Source organism: Zootoca vivipara, chromosome 15 (genome assembly GCF_965207765.1).
Source record: "Zootoca vivipara chromosome 15, rZooViv2.hap1.1, whole genome shotgun sequence".
NCBI classification, from domain to species: domain Eukaryota; kingdom Metazoa; phylum Chordata; class Lepidosauria; order Squamata; family Lacertidae; genus Zootoca; species Zootoca vivipara.
Window position 1 is genome coordinate 35,318,722 of NC_142598.1, and position 13,981 is coordinate 35,332,702.

Below are 13,981 nucleotides of genomic sequence, written 5' to 3' on the forward strand. Positions count from 1 at the left end.
CCTGCGTCCCCCGCTTTATAGAGGGGGGGGGGGCGTGCCTGCATTTCCTCGAAGTCAGCTGACGAGCGGAGGGAAGTCAGGGAAGCCCCACCTGCAAGAGGCAGGAAACGAAAGTGACGAATTGGAAACCGAAAGTTGCGATGCGGTTGGTCCGTGTGGGCGACTGGGACGGACGACAGGGAAGGCGGCAGCCAAGAACGGATCGCAGTGCGCATCCTGCGTCTCCAAAAGGGGTTCGGTCCAGAGGTTCCTCCCTCCCCAATCACACCTGGCAAATGTCCTTTCAAGAGCAGTTTCATCCGCAGCAACTGGGTTGTTGTTGTTTTTTTGGGGGGGGGCATGTGCGTATCCAGGATTTTTGTTAGGGGGAATCCCCAAAGGTTGTTGAGCAACTTTTGGGGGAAATCGGCCCAGAAGGTTGTTGAGCTTTTTTTTGGGGTGATCATGGGGACACAAAGAGGACGTGGGGGGGGGAGAGAGGCTTCTGCTGCTAGGGGGGGGGGACAGAACCTCAGTTAATTGAATCTTTTAAATCCTTTTCGATAATTTTTGAGCATTTGCATAGCTGCCTAGTTTTCCCTTTTCTCGCGAGGAAGCCTATTCGGCATAAGGGAATTTCCCTTAAAAAAAGGGAGAACTTGGCAGCTATGCATTTGGGGGAGACGGCTGCACTGTTGAACAACTACTACCATCAGGAGGTTTTTCCTGATGTTTAGTCGGAATCTCCTTTCTTGTCACTTGAAGACATTGGTTTGAGCCCTAGGCTCCGGAGCAGGGGAAAACAAGCTTGTTCCCTTCATAGCCACATGCCGGATGGAAGTATTCAGCCCGTTACGAACATACAGGTAAGACTGGACACACACCTGCAGTAGAAATAAAAGTGAGCTTGATGGATCAAAACAAGGGGGGAAATGGTATAAAACAGCTTGCGGCACGCGCTGTTGTCAAGGCAGTTCACATTCTCGGTCGGGTACACGATCTTGCCGCAGCGGGCAGGGCTGTCTTAACTATACCAGCCGCCATGGTCCGGCGTCCTGCCAGGCAGGGCCAGGCACGACGGGCAGCTGGAGAGCACGGCACAACAGGCAGGGACGCTGCCAGCTGTGCTCTGCCTCAGCCTGCTCGGCTGAAGCGAAACGGTAGCAGCGGCAGCAAAGCTGGGAAGGGAAACCTGGACCCGGGCTAACTTGCATGTATGCAAATGAGGTGCCTTGGAGCATTGTGGGGCAGCACTTTCTGTGCTCCACTCGCTGTGACTTGAAGGGGATCCCGGCCAAATCATTGCCAGCCAGCCAACCGGGTGGCTGGGGGGCGTGGCTGGCGTGCCCCCCCCCCAGTTTTGATCCTGGGTACGCCTGCCCATGATTGTACCTCCAGTGTTAGAGGCGATGCACCTCTGAATACCAGCTGCTGGAAATCACAAGTGAGAAGAAAATCATTGCCTTCAGGGGCAATTATACCCCATCCATCTGGCTAGGTTTCCCCAGCCACTCTGGGAGGCTCACAGCAGAATATTAATAATATTGATAAAACATCAAACATTAAAAACTTCCCTATCAGGGCTGCCTTCAGATGTCTTCTGAAAGTCAGATCATTGTTTATTTCCTTGACATCTGATGGGTGTTCCACAGGGCGGGCGCCACTACCGAGAAGGCCCTCTGCCTTGTTCCCTGGAGCTTGAGAGAACAGGATGCTGAACTTTCTCCTCCTCATGTTCCTAAGGATTGGCCTTGGTACAATACAGCTTCTGCTCTTTTGTTGCAGCCTAGCACAAAAGCATTCCAACATTGCAGAATCCTCCCAACTGAATAATTGCAGGAACCTGGCTGTTCTTAGGATGGGTGCAGGGCTGATGACTCCTCCGTGTCTTCTGGTCACACCACAGCTTGAATCCCCTGCACAGAACCTTCCCCCAAGATGACATCGCCACAACCTTGGAGAAGCAGCTGCTACCCGGAGCCATGAATTCAGCTGGAACTGAGGGAAGGAGAAATGTCTCCAGAAAAGGAAATGTTATGAAAATCAAGCACACCATCAACATGTGCAATGTACCATGATCTGCATGTTATTTCGTTTACCTCTCTTGTTGAAGAATATGAGATATTCATAGCAGTTCTCTACCGTATGTTTTCACCCCACCATTTTTATCCCATGCCTATGGCAACAATTTCAATGTTCACATTACAGGGCACCCAGCAGCGTGTCTGTGCCCACTCTTCCCTTTTGAGATATCCTCCTGTAGCCTTCTAACAGCAATAGCCAAAGAGATTGAGATTGGCTAAGACAAGCAAGGGATGCAGGTGGCGCTGTGGTCTAAACCACTGAGCCTTGGGCTTGCCGATCAGAAGGTCGGCGGTTCAAATTGCCAAATTGCCACAACAGGGTGAGCTCCTGTTGCTTGGTGCCTGCCCACCTAGCAGCTTGAAAGCACGTCAAAGTGCAAGTAGATAAATAGGTACCACTCCTGCGGGAAGGTAAACGGCGTTTCTGTGTGCTGCTCTGGTTCACCAGAAGCAGCTGGCCACATGACCTGGAAGCTGTCTGCAGACAAACGCCGGCTCCCTCGGCCAGTAAAGCATGATGAGCACCACAACCCCAGAGTCATTCGCAACTGGACTTAATGGTCAGGGGTCCCTTTACCTTTACGACAAGCAAAGGGAGCTTACAGAATAGGGCTAGTGGATTTCATTGATGACACCCAACCTTTCCCCTTTGCAATTCATGCACTGATCAAACTGATCTGTTGGCATAGTCGATAGTAAACATTTCATTCTTCATTCCATGGCTAAGAAGACCGATTTCCACCAAAAGGGGGCTTTAGGTTTGCATTTCTCACACAGCAGCCCTATTACAAAAGTTAAGGAGCAGGCAGGTTCCCGCTTCAGTAATTCACCCTCTTCCCTGCATCTTCTGCTTGAGAAATGGAAACAGAAACTTCATACATTTCCAGCTTTCCGAGCCAAGTGTAGTTATTATATTTGATGCAGAAACTGCAATAGCAGCAAACACACCCAGCTGCACCACTATAAATTCACTTATTTATTTTAAACAAGAAAGTTTTTAGTTTTGCACATTACCCAGAGGGAACAAAAAAACAATGCAGCTCTTAAATACTGTGTACCAAGCAAAAAAAAAAACCAGAAGTCTCCTAGGCATGTATGGATAGGCATGATAAAACACTGCTTCGCAAAGTTTCCAAAATGCAACAGATTCATGGTCTTTGGAGCCTATAGGCAAGCAATGGAGGGACACTGAGGGGTTGTTCCTTTAAAAAAGTTTTAACAAGGAGAACTAGCAGAAATGGGTACCACACAGAATCCAATACAGTACCAGAAAGCTAATGCAAGAGAGCCTTTCTAAAATCCTTTATTGAACTCAAACCTTGTTTTAAATTGCCATTCTTCCCCATGTCACCCCTTGCTCACTCTACTCAAACTTCTGCCATTGTTTAAAACCACCACTTTCCCCCTCACTGTCTCTCCCATCTTATTCCCAACTGTTGTGCAACTTGTCTTTGTGCTACCCTGACTTCGCGCAAATCCAGGATTGAGATGAAACGCCTGAAATCCTCCGACGGGGCTGCTCTCTGACTGCATGCAAATCCAGGACAGCGGTGTGGCACTACAAATCCTCCAACAGGAGCTGCACAATGACAGACTTACATTTTTATGTCTATAGGAAGATGTAAGCTTAAAACCCCTATGAGGAGCGATGCTCAGCACTCAAGACAAAACAGCAACCAAAAACCCAGGCAAATTAAGAAGACATCACTCTTCTGTATTTTATTATGACATCTACCGTGTTTCTCATATTATAAGACACGTCTTATATTTATTTTTTCCTCAAAAAAACACACTATGGCTTATTTTCAAGGGATGTCTTATTTTTTTCCTCCTCCTCCTGCTACGGCCGGCATTGCTGCCGCGCCTATCACTATGTCTTATTTTCAGGGTATGGCTTATATACCTTGAATGCTTAAAAATCCTGCTATGGCTTATTTTATGGGTATGTCTTAAAATATGAGAAACAGGGTATTTCATTTCTCTTTTATAGACCAACCCAATTTCCCCACATCTGAAGTTAACTATTCATTCTAAGTAGCTCATTTTGCTATACAGCATCAGCAGCTGACTCAAACATCAATTTGTGAGATCTGCTCATGGGGAATAACCAATGAAATCTTTTAGGACCTCTCGTTGGTTCCAAACCAGAGCTCTCACCTTCCCATGTCTTCTTCCCTTACATCCTCTGTTGGCAGTTTAGCACTCCACTAAAATACCAGGAAATCACTATTTCTTAGTCTCCCATCATTGAGGAATGACTGTGCTAAGATTGTCTACAAATTCTGCAGTTTTGTTTTTAAGATAACCAGACTTGCAAATGCCATGGGCTTCTCTAGCAATATTCATTGGTTTCGCAAACTGGAAAGCAAACAAGCGTGTAGGCGGTAAACATAATAGATTTCAGGAAAGTCTTTATTGGAACTCCTGTGAAACACTTGCTCAAAGGGCAGCCTGAATCAAGATTATTTAACAACCATGGATCTTTATTGGTAGGGTGGGGTACCTCAGGACGATCCAGCAGCCCACTGCTTGAAAAAGGGTGGTAGCCAATGTTAATCATATTCAGAGTAGAGCCACTGAAATGTTAATTGATTTCAGTGGGTCTACTCTTGAGTGTGACTTTGTTGGGTACCACCCAGTGCGTGAAACAGCACAGGAAGAGGAGCTGGGAAGGGCAGGGCAGCAGCAGCGAAAATAATATGGTCTGCAAGTGTTCCATTAAAGTGGATGGCACAAAGCAAAGTCAATATAAGCAGATCAAGGACATGGCAAAATTAAACATGAATTTATTTCCTAACTTTACATTTTAAAAAAGCTATGAGATGCCAGAGGATTTATATTACAGGGGTGGCCAGCAGGGAGTGGGGAACAGTATGATTTTGTGACACAGGAAACAAACTCAGGAGAGGAGGGTTGGAGATTAGTGATTTCTACTTTCTTGGGCTTATGTATAAAAATGGGAGGAAAAGACCTTCTTTATGCATGAGTGATTTCATAATTCTTAGCACAGAAACCATGAGAAAGTTTGTCACTTTCAAGAAAAGTCTGATTGGGGGGAGGGGGGGAACATCCTCGTTTGAAAACAGTTCTGTCTTAGAAGTTATACTTTCTGCTCTGACGAGTCCAACTGACGTGAATGTTCAATAAGTTTCCTTGAGATCCTTAACAGCAAAGGCGCTCTGGCGGTTGGCAAGGGGCCGGCAGATTCAGCTTCTACACTGCTAGGCTGATTTCCTGTGCTAGATGAAGTACCACAGTCTGTCAAAGTAGGGGTGTGTCCGTTGGCTGCTCCTTGCGGCTGTACGTCTCCATTTGAAGTCTCATCTTCTACCACCGTCCTAGTAGTGGAAGTAACAAGGCTGTCCTTGTCCATACTTTCCAATTCATCAACTCTGTCATAATTACAGTCTCTGGTTTCCAAGAGCGACGAAGGAGACTCCGGCTCTCTCTCATTTTGCGGGATTGTAGGACTCCAGGAAATGCTACTTTCATACTCTGTGTTCTCCTGGATCTCAGTGTCCTTATCACTGTCACTGTCAATTGTTATTACCACCGGAGAAGAAAACGGAGAAGGGTCAATGTGGTTCTTGCGTGGCTTCCTCTCTCTTTTCCTCTTCTTTTTATGATGCCTTGCCATGTCCGTGGCTTTCCCTTCATAAATAATCTCCACGCTTGGGCTCCTTGATATTTGCGTCCTTTTCTTGTGCCGACTCTCGGCCTCAGGTTGCCTGTCCGAAAAGCTCCCTGTCTTTTTGTCAAAGCCCCTGTATTTTGGTGAAGGGTTTTCAAGAGCGCTTGCATCTTTTGCAGAAGAGGCTTCTTCACTTCCTGCCTGGGCACTCTCCAGGTGACGGGTTTTATATTTCCTCTTTCCGCTGGGCTTTTCAGATCGCACTCTCTCGGGCCCTCTCGGAGGAGTCCTCGACCTGCTGCTGGAGCGACTTCTTGATCTGCGTCTCTCATAATAGTAATACCTGCTTTCTCTGTGACCTCTTGGATTTCGAGTATTCATCCGTTCAGAAAAGGACTGCACTCTGTAGTCAGGGCTAGCAGACTGCCTTGAATACCGAGCTCTGGCCTGAATCCTTCTCCTGTAAGAAGATTCATACCCATCTCGGGCTGAATTTCTGCTGTAAATGGTGCACTCCCATTTGTACTTGCCATCTCTTACGTAACTGTCTCTTACGTAGTAATCACTGTCTTTGCTCTTTGATCTACTTTTGCTGTAGTCGTTGCTGTGTGATCTAGATCGGCTTAGATCTCTAGATTCAATGCTCTCACTACTCACAGAAAGAGTTTGGCTTTTTCGAGACAGACTCTTGTCTCGGGTTCTTGACCTCTTCTTGTCCTTCCTATGCTTATGTCTGCTACCGTCTCTTTTCCTTTTCCTTTTCTCCATACTGCGATGCTTCCTCTTACTTTTTAGGCCACGACGCTCTCTGCTACGTGAATGCGATTCACATTTCCTCCTTTTGGATAAACTGTCGTCATCGTCGCCATTTCTTTTTGTAGGAGAGCTTTGTAGCCAAGATCGGGTAGCTGGTTCTCTGGTTTTACTACTGCCCTTTTCACTGCTTTTGGATTTCCTTTTATTGGGTAGGGACACGCTGGTTTTATAACTGGTGCTCCCATCTCTGGACCCAATGGAGAATGGTGACGCGGACCCACTGGCATCTGAGTCACTGAAACTATGATACTGGATGGGCTGCACTGCCTTCACATCTTCGCTTTTCTCGCCAGCCGATTCCTCAGAGTCGGAAGACAGCTCCACTAGTTCGGGCGTTCTCTCTGCTAACGGTTTCACGTAGCCAACAATAACACAGTTATCGGAGGAATCGCAGCTGTCACCATTCATCTCCATGCTAGCCGGTAACTGAGCCTGCAGCTCAGCTGGGTTAGCAGAGGGCTCTCCATCAGAGCTTTCCGAAGTATCCAAAGCAGTAGATACAGCGGCACGAACCTGCTCTGAAGTGGAGTACGATGGACCAGGCGTCTCATCATCCCATGGTGCCTGACCAATACCAGATGCAAAGGAACCGTGGTCTGGTTCTTGAGCATCTGCCTCATCTGGGGAGATTGTAATAATGGAGGAATCAGACCGGCTCCCTTCTTCGTAGGATGGAGCAGGGCAATCATAATTTGCATGCTGATCATATGCCTCTATGTTAAACGGGCACCTGGCAAAGCTGATGAACTCGTGCAGAAAGTGTACTGTGCGATGAAGTAAGAAAGGCTTTAAGTCATCAGCAAATGCCTGGCTCTCCAGATCGTATCTGGTCACATTACTCATGATGATATGCTGCACAATGTTGACCAGAGACCCATGAGCGCCGAACAGGACTGTGAGCTCACGCTTTAGCCATGGAACGAGCCTATGGAGGCAGGCAGGATTCCTGCGGAAAAATTCAGCCGATATGTCCCTATAGCGCCCTCCGTCCTCAATGCTCCTGACGCGTGTGCCAGAGCGGTACAGAGCTCTTCGGAAGTTGATGATCTCCTGTTCTTGAATTTGACGCATGGACCTGCCTTCTAAGCTGGCTTGTCGCCTCGAAGCAAGACGCCTGATCATTTGATGCATTTCTGCATTTCTCTGCCTCGTCGTCTGGCCAGATAACCCTTCAAACAAAATCCCATTGTCTGGAGGAGACACCGTCCTTCGAGAAGAGGAACTTCTCCGGGGATAAGCTGACGTACGGCGCTCCCTTGTTAAAGTTGTCCGGTAACGGAATCGCCTCCCGTCAGGATTAGCGAAATAGTCCGTGTCTGAAGGCCGTACTGTATAAACCTTAAAGTCATCTTCCGATCTCATGCTGTGCACAATGGAGTGGAAAGGCTGTTTGCAGAGCGGGCATTCGGCCTTGTTTTTGGACCACTCCTGCACGCAACGAAAGCAGAACTTATGCCAACAATGGTCCAAGTAGGCCACATTTTCAAACTTGTCCAGGCAGATCGGACACTTGGAGTCTGGTGAGGCATCTACGGACATTGTCTGTTGCAGCTTATTGGTGCCAACTTTGGGTGAACAGCGATCCACTGTGAAGTCTTCTGTCACCGACGCCACATTCTGCAAATAAGAAAAAAGAGAGACAAATGATCCACTCAGCAATCTGTGCTGATCCAAATCAGTGCTGAGTTAGCTGAAAGTGAAATTACAGAGTGTCAGCCAACTGAACCTCCAACCACAGAGATGGGGAACCAGCTCTGGTCCATGAGCTTAATCTGGCCTGCAGCCCCTGAAACAGTCCCCTATCATTATCCCTAGGCCATGCACCATTCTCTCATAAATGTTCTGTTAATTCCACAGTTGCAGAAAGCTATTTTTGGCTGATGAAGCAGAGAACGCCATCCTTGCTTTACCAGTCCAAACAGTTTCTATACCGACAGCAGAAGAAAGATCTTCCATGTCTCCATAACCAGGGCGGCAAAGCACAGAGGGAGAACAAGCGCAAAGAAGAGAGAGGCAGCAGTGAAGCTGGATCTAACCAGAACACAGGATACAACACTGCGTCAATATTATCTAAATAATGTGTCTTTTAAAGGAGTGGCCCTTGACAGCTGTCATTTCAAAGTTTGGTGCTTTGGTCAACATGAAAGCCCTTAGCACAAGGTGGTCCAACGCACAGCCTAAGGGACACAGGCATTTTTGGCAGTCAGTTCCGCAGCATCATGCTGCCTTCCCAATGGTGTGTAAACAATGTGCCCAACTTTGGGAAGGAGGCTTGGGGGCTCTGACAGGGTCCTACAATTTGCCCACGTCCTTCCCAAAGCCTAGTCATTGCTTTACCAGCTTTGGGAAGGAGGTGGTGTTTCTGGGACCCTGTCAGAACCCATCACACCTCCTTCCCAAAGCCTGGCGCCTCCTTAAAACACCAATTCAGACATGTGGAAGCTCTATGAGGTTCAGCTACTTTTTAAGCTGTTGGTTTTGACTGAGAATCTTAATATTTTGTGTGTGTTTTTGGAACACCTTCCCATCAGATGTCAAGAAAGTAAACAACTATCTGACATCTGAAAGGCAACCCTGTATAGGGAGGCTTCTAATGTTCAAGGTTTTACTGTGCTTAATTTGTTGAAAGCCAACCAGAGTTCAATACTCAATACTCAATACTATTTATTATTATTAGTAGCAGTAGTAATATTGATTTCCTTACAGCCAAGCGGTATGTATATTGTGTTTCTTGTACATAATAATGATAGTGACATTTCTGACAGATGAGTAACTATATAATGTTTAGAAGGCAGCCCTGTATAGGGAAGCATTTCAAGGTTTAGTGTTTTATCATGTACTCATATATATTTAGGAAGGCACCCAGAGTGGCTGGGGCAACCTCCCCCCCTCCCCCCCTATATAATATCATATTATGTTACTGGTTATAAAGGTTATTGGTAATATATATTACTGGTTTCCTTACGGAATGTACACCATGTTTCTTGTACATAATAACCACAGTAGCATTGAATCGAGCAATAGTAATAATAATAATAATAATATACTATTTATACCCCGCCCACCTGGCTGGGTTTCCCCAGCCACGCTGGGCGGCTTCCAGCAAAATATTAAAATGCAACCATTTAACCCAACCCCCACTTTCTTCCCACCACCTACCACATTCCCAAGGGGAGGGCGAGCCTTAGACTGACACCGGCGTCCCAGGGGGGGCCAAGGAGTATCCCTGCGCAGGCGCGCGCCGAGAGAGCAAGCGAGCGAGCGCCGGGCCGACTGACTGGCCGTGTGTCGTTAACAGCGGCGGCGGCGCGGGGGGGGGGGGTTGCGACGGAGGCGGAGTGCCCGGATGACCCGGCCTTCTCTCTCTCTCTCTCTCCCCCCCCCCCGCGCTCCCGTCACCGGAGCCCCCCAGCCCAACACTCACCTGAGCCTTCGGTCTCTGGCGCCGGGGGCCGTTGGCCCCAGAGGCTCGGCTGCGAAGCTCCCGCGCGTCACCCATCGGCCTCGAAGGCGACCGCGGCCGGGGAGGCGGCTTCTCACAGCGGTTCTGGCTCTTGCCCTGGCCGACCCGGATACGCAACCTCTTCCGTTTCCGGATTAAAAGGAAAACTGGTTAAAGTTGGTTTATATCACACACACACACACACACACACTCTCACACCCACCCACCCACGGCCTCCCCCTCAGACCCCTTCCCCCCGGTGACGCCACAGTCGTGGCCATTTGCTGTCAATCAAGTGAAGCCCCCCCCTCCCCCAGCCTTATAATGTCGGTTTCTGCCCATTTTTGTTTTTCCCCGGTCCATAGCTGCCAAGTTCTCCCTTTTTTAAACGGAAATTCCCTTATGCTGAATAGGCTTTCTCGCGAGAAAAGGGAAAATTGGCAGCTATGCCCCGGTTCCAGTCCCAGCCAACCCTTGCAGATCTATCTATCTATCTATCTAATGTCTGTCTGTCTGTCTGTCTGTCTATCTGTTTATCATCTATCTATCTAATGTCTGTCTGTCTATCAGCCATAATAACAAGATGAAAAAAATCTTTTTAAATAATTCCAGTGGCACCTTAAAGATCAACTAAGTATAAGCTTTCAAGGTATGATCTTTCGTGTGTGTAATACTGTACACACTTCGTCTGCAAGCCAGTGTTTCTCTTTTTTGGACTACGATTCCCATCATCCGTTGCTACAGGTCCTGTTACGGTAGCTAGGGATAATGGGAGTTGTAGTCCAACCACCACGGGAGACCCTGGTTAAAGCCATGCAGATATTGAATTTAGATCAATCAATCAGCGAGCCTTCCTAGCACCATTTTTTTTTAAAAAAAGGATGAGTGGGGAATCAAAGGCTTCCTATATAGAAATCGTTTCCCCAAAGGCGCCCGCCGTGGGTCCGGGGTACCGCAAGCGAGCGGGGAAGCGAGGCTCCCTCCTGGCGCCCGAACATCCAAGGAGCATCTCTCCTTGGAAGCAACCCCCGGAGCTCCACGAAGCTTGCTCCCAAATAACTGGATAGCAAGCGTTTTAAAGCTGCGATCCTATGCACAATTTAGCCCGTGAAGGAGCGCCGCGCGGGACCTTAAAGCAGCGCGATGTTATATATGCATGCTGAATGCTTCTTCAGGGAAGGGAGAACTCGAACCCAGAGCGAGGCGTGCTCGGTGGGAGTTGAACCCCGGGACTGGTTCTCTCGGCAGGTTTGCAGCCGTCGGCGCTTCTCCTGCGCGGGAGAGAGTCCCGATCGCGCGTGGGGTCGCGAGGAAAGGGCCGCCCTCGAGCAACGGGACGGGTCGAGAGCTCTGCCTCCCTTAAGGAAAATGGCTCCCCGGGACGCATCGGCTGGTTCCTTTTCCTGTTCACGCAACTTCCCCGAGACTCCGCTGCGGCTTGCGGGTCGGAGGGAGCGCGAGAATGGCGCAAGTCAGCCGGCGGACGCTGGAGTGGATATACTCGCTGGTAAGGCACCCGTGGCGCTCCTGTTGCCTTTTGGCCTCTTCCATAACAAGCAGGGTGTCAGGCTCCTCCTGCGTCCTTCATGGCAACGGGAAGTTTGGTAGGCGGCGGTTTTGGCTGCTGCGATCCTGTCCCGTGTCCACCACCGCTGAACTCGATGAGGTTGGTTGCTGTGCAGACAGGCGCATGATCCTGCATTACTGGGCTGCAATCCTATGCATGTTTCCTGGGTAAGCAGGCCAAGGGCACATATGCTGCAATTCACAGAATTGTAGAGTTGGAAAGGACCCAGAGGATCATTCTAGTCCAACCCCACTGAAATACAGGAATTAATTAATATACAGCTGTCCCATATGGGGATCAAACCTGCAACCATGGTTTTTATTGGCACCAGGCTCTAATTATAATGTAAGTTTTTCATTTGGAGCACTGGCCCCAGCTGCAGCCAGTGAATCCTGAGAATTGTAGTGTAAGGGAGCAGAGTTTGTTAGGAGAGCTCTGTTCTCCTTGCAGAAATACAATGTGGTGGTTTCAGTTTCCCTTCCCAGGGAACTCTGGGAATTGCAGCACTATGCGCTGTATAGGGGTTTCTCTAACAACTCCTGGCACCCTTAGAAAACTACGGTTCCCAGCATCCTTTGGTAGAAGCCATGGCTATTTAAAGGGGTTTAATGCATTTACTGCTTTAAATGTATGACACAGGGCTGCTTAAGAGAAGCCATTTTATTCTGTTTGGAAACAAGCTTCCCATGTCAAATGTAAATGTCTATAAACATTGTTTTATTCTGCCTTTAACAGATTCTTCTCACCATTGTACTGCTTTCATGGGGATATGTCATTTATGCAACACGAATAGCAGCCAAATGGCAGCTGAAGGAAGACTACCCCGCAGAAACACGGAATCTGTGAGACATTCATCAGCAAAACCTTCCCACAAGCCATGCAGCGATGTGAAGATATCCACAGTTGTTTTTCGTGTGGCTGGAATGAGCTGTGAAAAGAATCTGAATTCAAAGATAGCAAGAAGATTTACAAAAATAAAAATACTGAAACTTCTTAAATAAGGATTAGAGCAATAAAACACCTGGAAGGATTTTATGTTCTCAGTCAACGAAAAAGAATGTTCTTTTTTCACATGCCCGTCTCTGCTAACATCAACTAAGAATACAACTTTAAAGAGTTCAGATCCCTTCCATCTCACTGATTCAAATACACTTTATTTCAAGCATGAGGCTTTAGGTTGGCATGCTAAAAGAGCCTGTTTTAAATATCAGGATCACTTCTGAACATATTTTATCAGAAACCTGATTTATCTATCACATGTATAGTGAAAATGAATGAAATCCAGTAGTTTTTCCAGGCTTTCTAATGTCTTTTACTTTCTGAAATCTAAAAAAAGAAACTGTGCAGTGCTTAGTGTCAAACTACCATCTGGAAGACGAAGGTTCAAATCCCACTCAGTCATGACGCACACAGGGTGAAACTTGGCCATCCTCTCAGCCTAGCATATTGGCTGAAGTTTTGCTGCTGTTTTGTTGCACTACTTTTATAGGTTTATTTGTATGCATTGCTCTTCTTTCGTATTTTATACCATCCTTCATGCTTTTAAATTTTCTAAATCACTTGGAGATGGTTTATGTGTGAATAATGAAAGGAACAAATAATAACCCAGAGCTGTTGTAAGGATGAAATAAAGAGGAGGTGAACCGTCTCCCACCTTGAGCTGCTTGGAAGAAATGCAAGAATAAATAAAATTCCAAATCGCTTCTCCCTCCTTTGAGAAGTTCTCCTCCTCCCAAGACTGAGCTGATCTTCAACCTGAAGTTTAGAATTTATCAACTGTTTACTAATCTCTGTTCGGCAGCGATAGCATTCAGCGTGGTCTTCCTGTCTGTTGTGAGAAAATTCTGTAAGAAGAGTGTACATAGCCTCAGGATCACCATTGTATCTCCCCTTTCCACTTGGGTCAATGTGGAAATTGGCCCTAATAGCCAAGCAACAAGGGAGATATGCCACACCTAAGAATACTCCACTAACTTTATCTCCACAGGATTGTAGGTTGAATGACAAACTCATTATTTTAAGGTGGAGAGGTCACTTGTTAATTACATGTTCAAAACAGATCATAGAATTTTACTGTTGAAAAAATAAATTGGTAGCAATGCAGCTGTAAATTTTTCCACTGGATTTATTTCAATAAGACAGTGATCATATACATGGAAGTGTTTTAACAGCCCAGACACAGAAGTGTTGGAATGTCTGAAAGCAATATAATCATTAATATTTACAATGCAATATCAATAATCTTTTAAGAGATTAAAGGTGAGTAGTAACAAAATGAAGGGTTATTCTACTTCTGAACAGTACGTCCTACATTCCAGCCAAAGCTCGATTTTCCAATGAATAATCTCAAATGACAGTACATGATTTTGAAGAAACATTCTTACTCCTCCCCATCCCAATAGTTTACATTGTTCTCAATTACACAGAAGTATATGCTTAGCAAATCCTTGTAATAAAATATC

General features: G+C 46.9%; 2 protein-coding genes across 2 annotated transcripts; one reads left to right on the plus strand and one right to left on the minus strand.

Moving 5' to 3' along the window:
* Positions 1–4,457: 4,457 nt before the first annotated feature.
* On the minus strand, positions 4,458–10,182 carry LOC118097829 (E3 ubiquitin-protein ligase Topors). Its single transcript, XM_035141089.3, has 2 exons — positions 9,935–10,182; positions 4,458–8,127 (listed from the first exon to the last, which is right to left on the minus strand). The coding sequence occupies exons 1-2, from the start codon at positions 10,007–10,009 to the stop codon at positions 5,164–5,166; spliced, it is 3,039 nt and encodes a 1,012-aa protein (XP_034996980.3). The 5' UTR covers positions 10,010–10,182; the 3' UTR covers positions 4,458–5,163.
* A 1,210-nt stretch (positions 10,183–11,392) lies between these two features.
* Positions 11,393–13,249, plus strand: TZMP1 (transition zone microprotein 1). The gene is made up of 2 exons (XM_035141091.3): positions 11,393–11,459; positions 12,255–13,249. Exons 1-2 carry the CDS (start codon positions 11,415–11,417, stop codon positions 12,363–12,365), a joined length of 156 nt encoding a protein of 51 aa, XP_034996982.3. The 5' UTR covers positions 11,393–11,414; the 3' UTR covers positions 12,366–13,249.
* Positions 13,250–13,981: the final 732 nt, after the last annotated feature.

Excerpts from the sequence above, each read along its gene's own strand:
- LOC118097829 (XM_035141089.3), bottom strand. The coding sequence starts at position 10,009 with ATGGGTGACGCGCGGGAGCTTCGCAGCCGAGCCTCTGGGGCCAACGGC. Across the intron at positions 8,128-9,934 it reads GCCAGAGACCGAAGGCTCAG|AATGTGGCGTCGGTGACAGA; the intron begins GTGAGTGTTGGG and ends TCTTATTTGCAG.
- TZMP1 (XM_035141091.3), top strand. The coding sequence starts at position 11,415 with ATGGCGCAAGTCAGCCGGCGGACGCTGGAGTGGATATACTCGCTG. Across the intron at positions 11,460-12,254 it reads TGGAGTGGATATACTCGCTG|ATTCTTCTCACCATTGTACT; the intron begins GTAAGGCACCCG and ends TGCCTTTAACAG.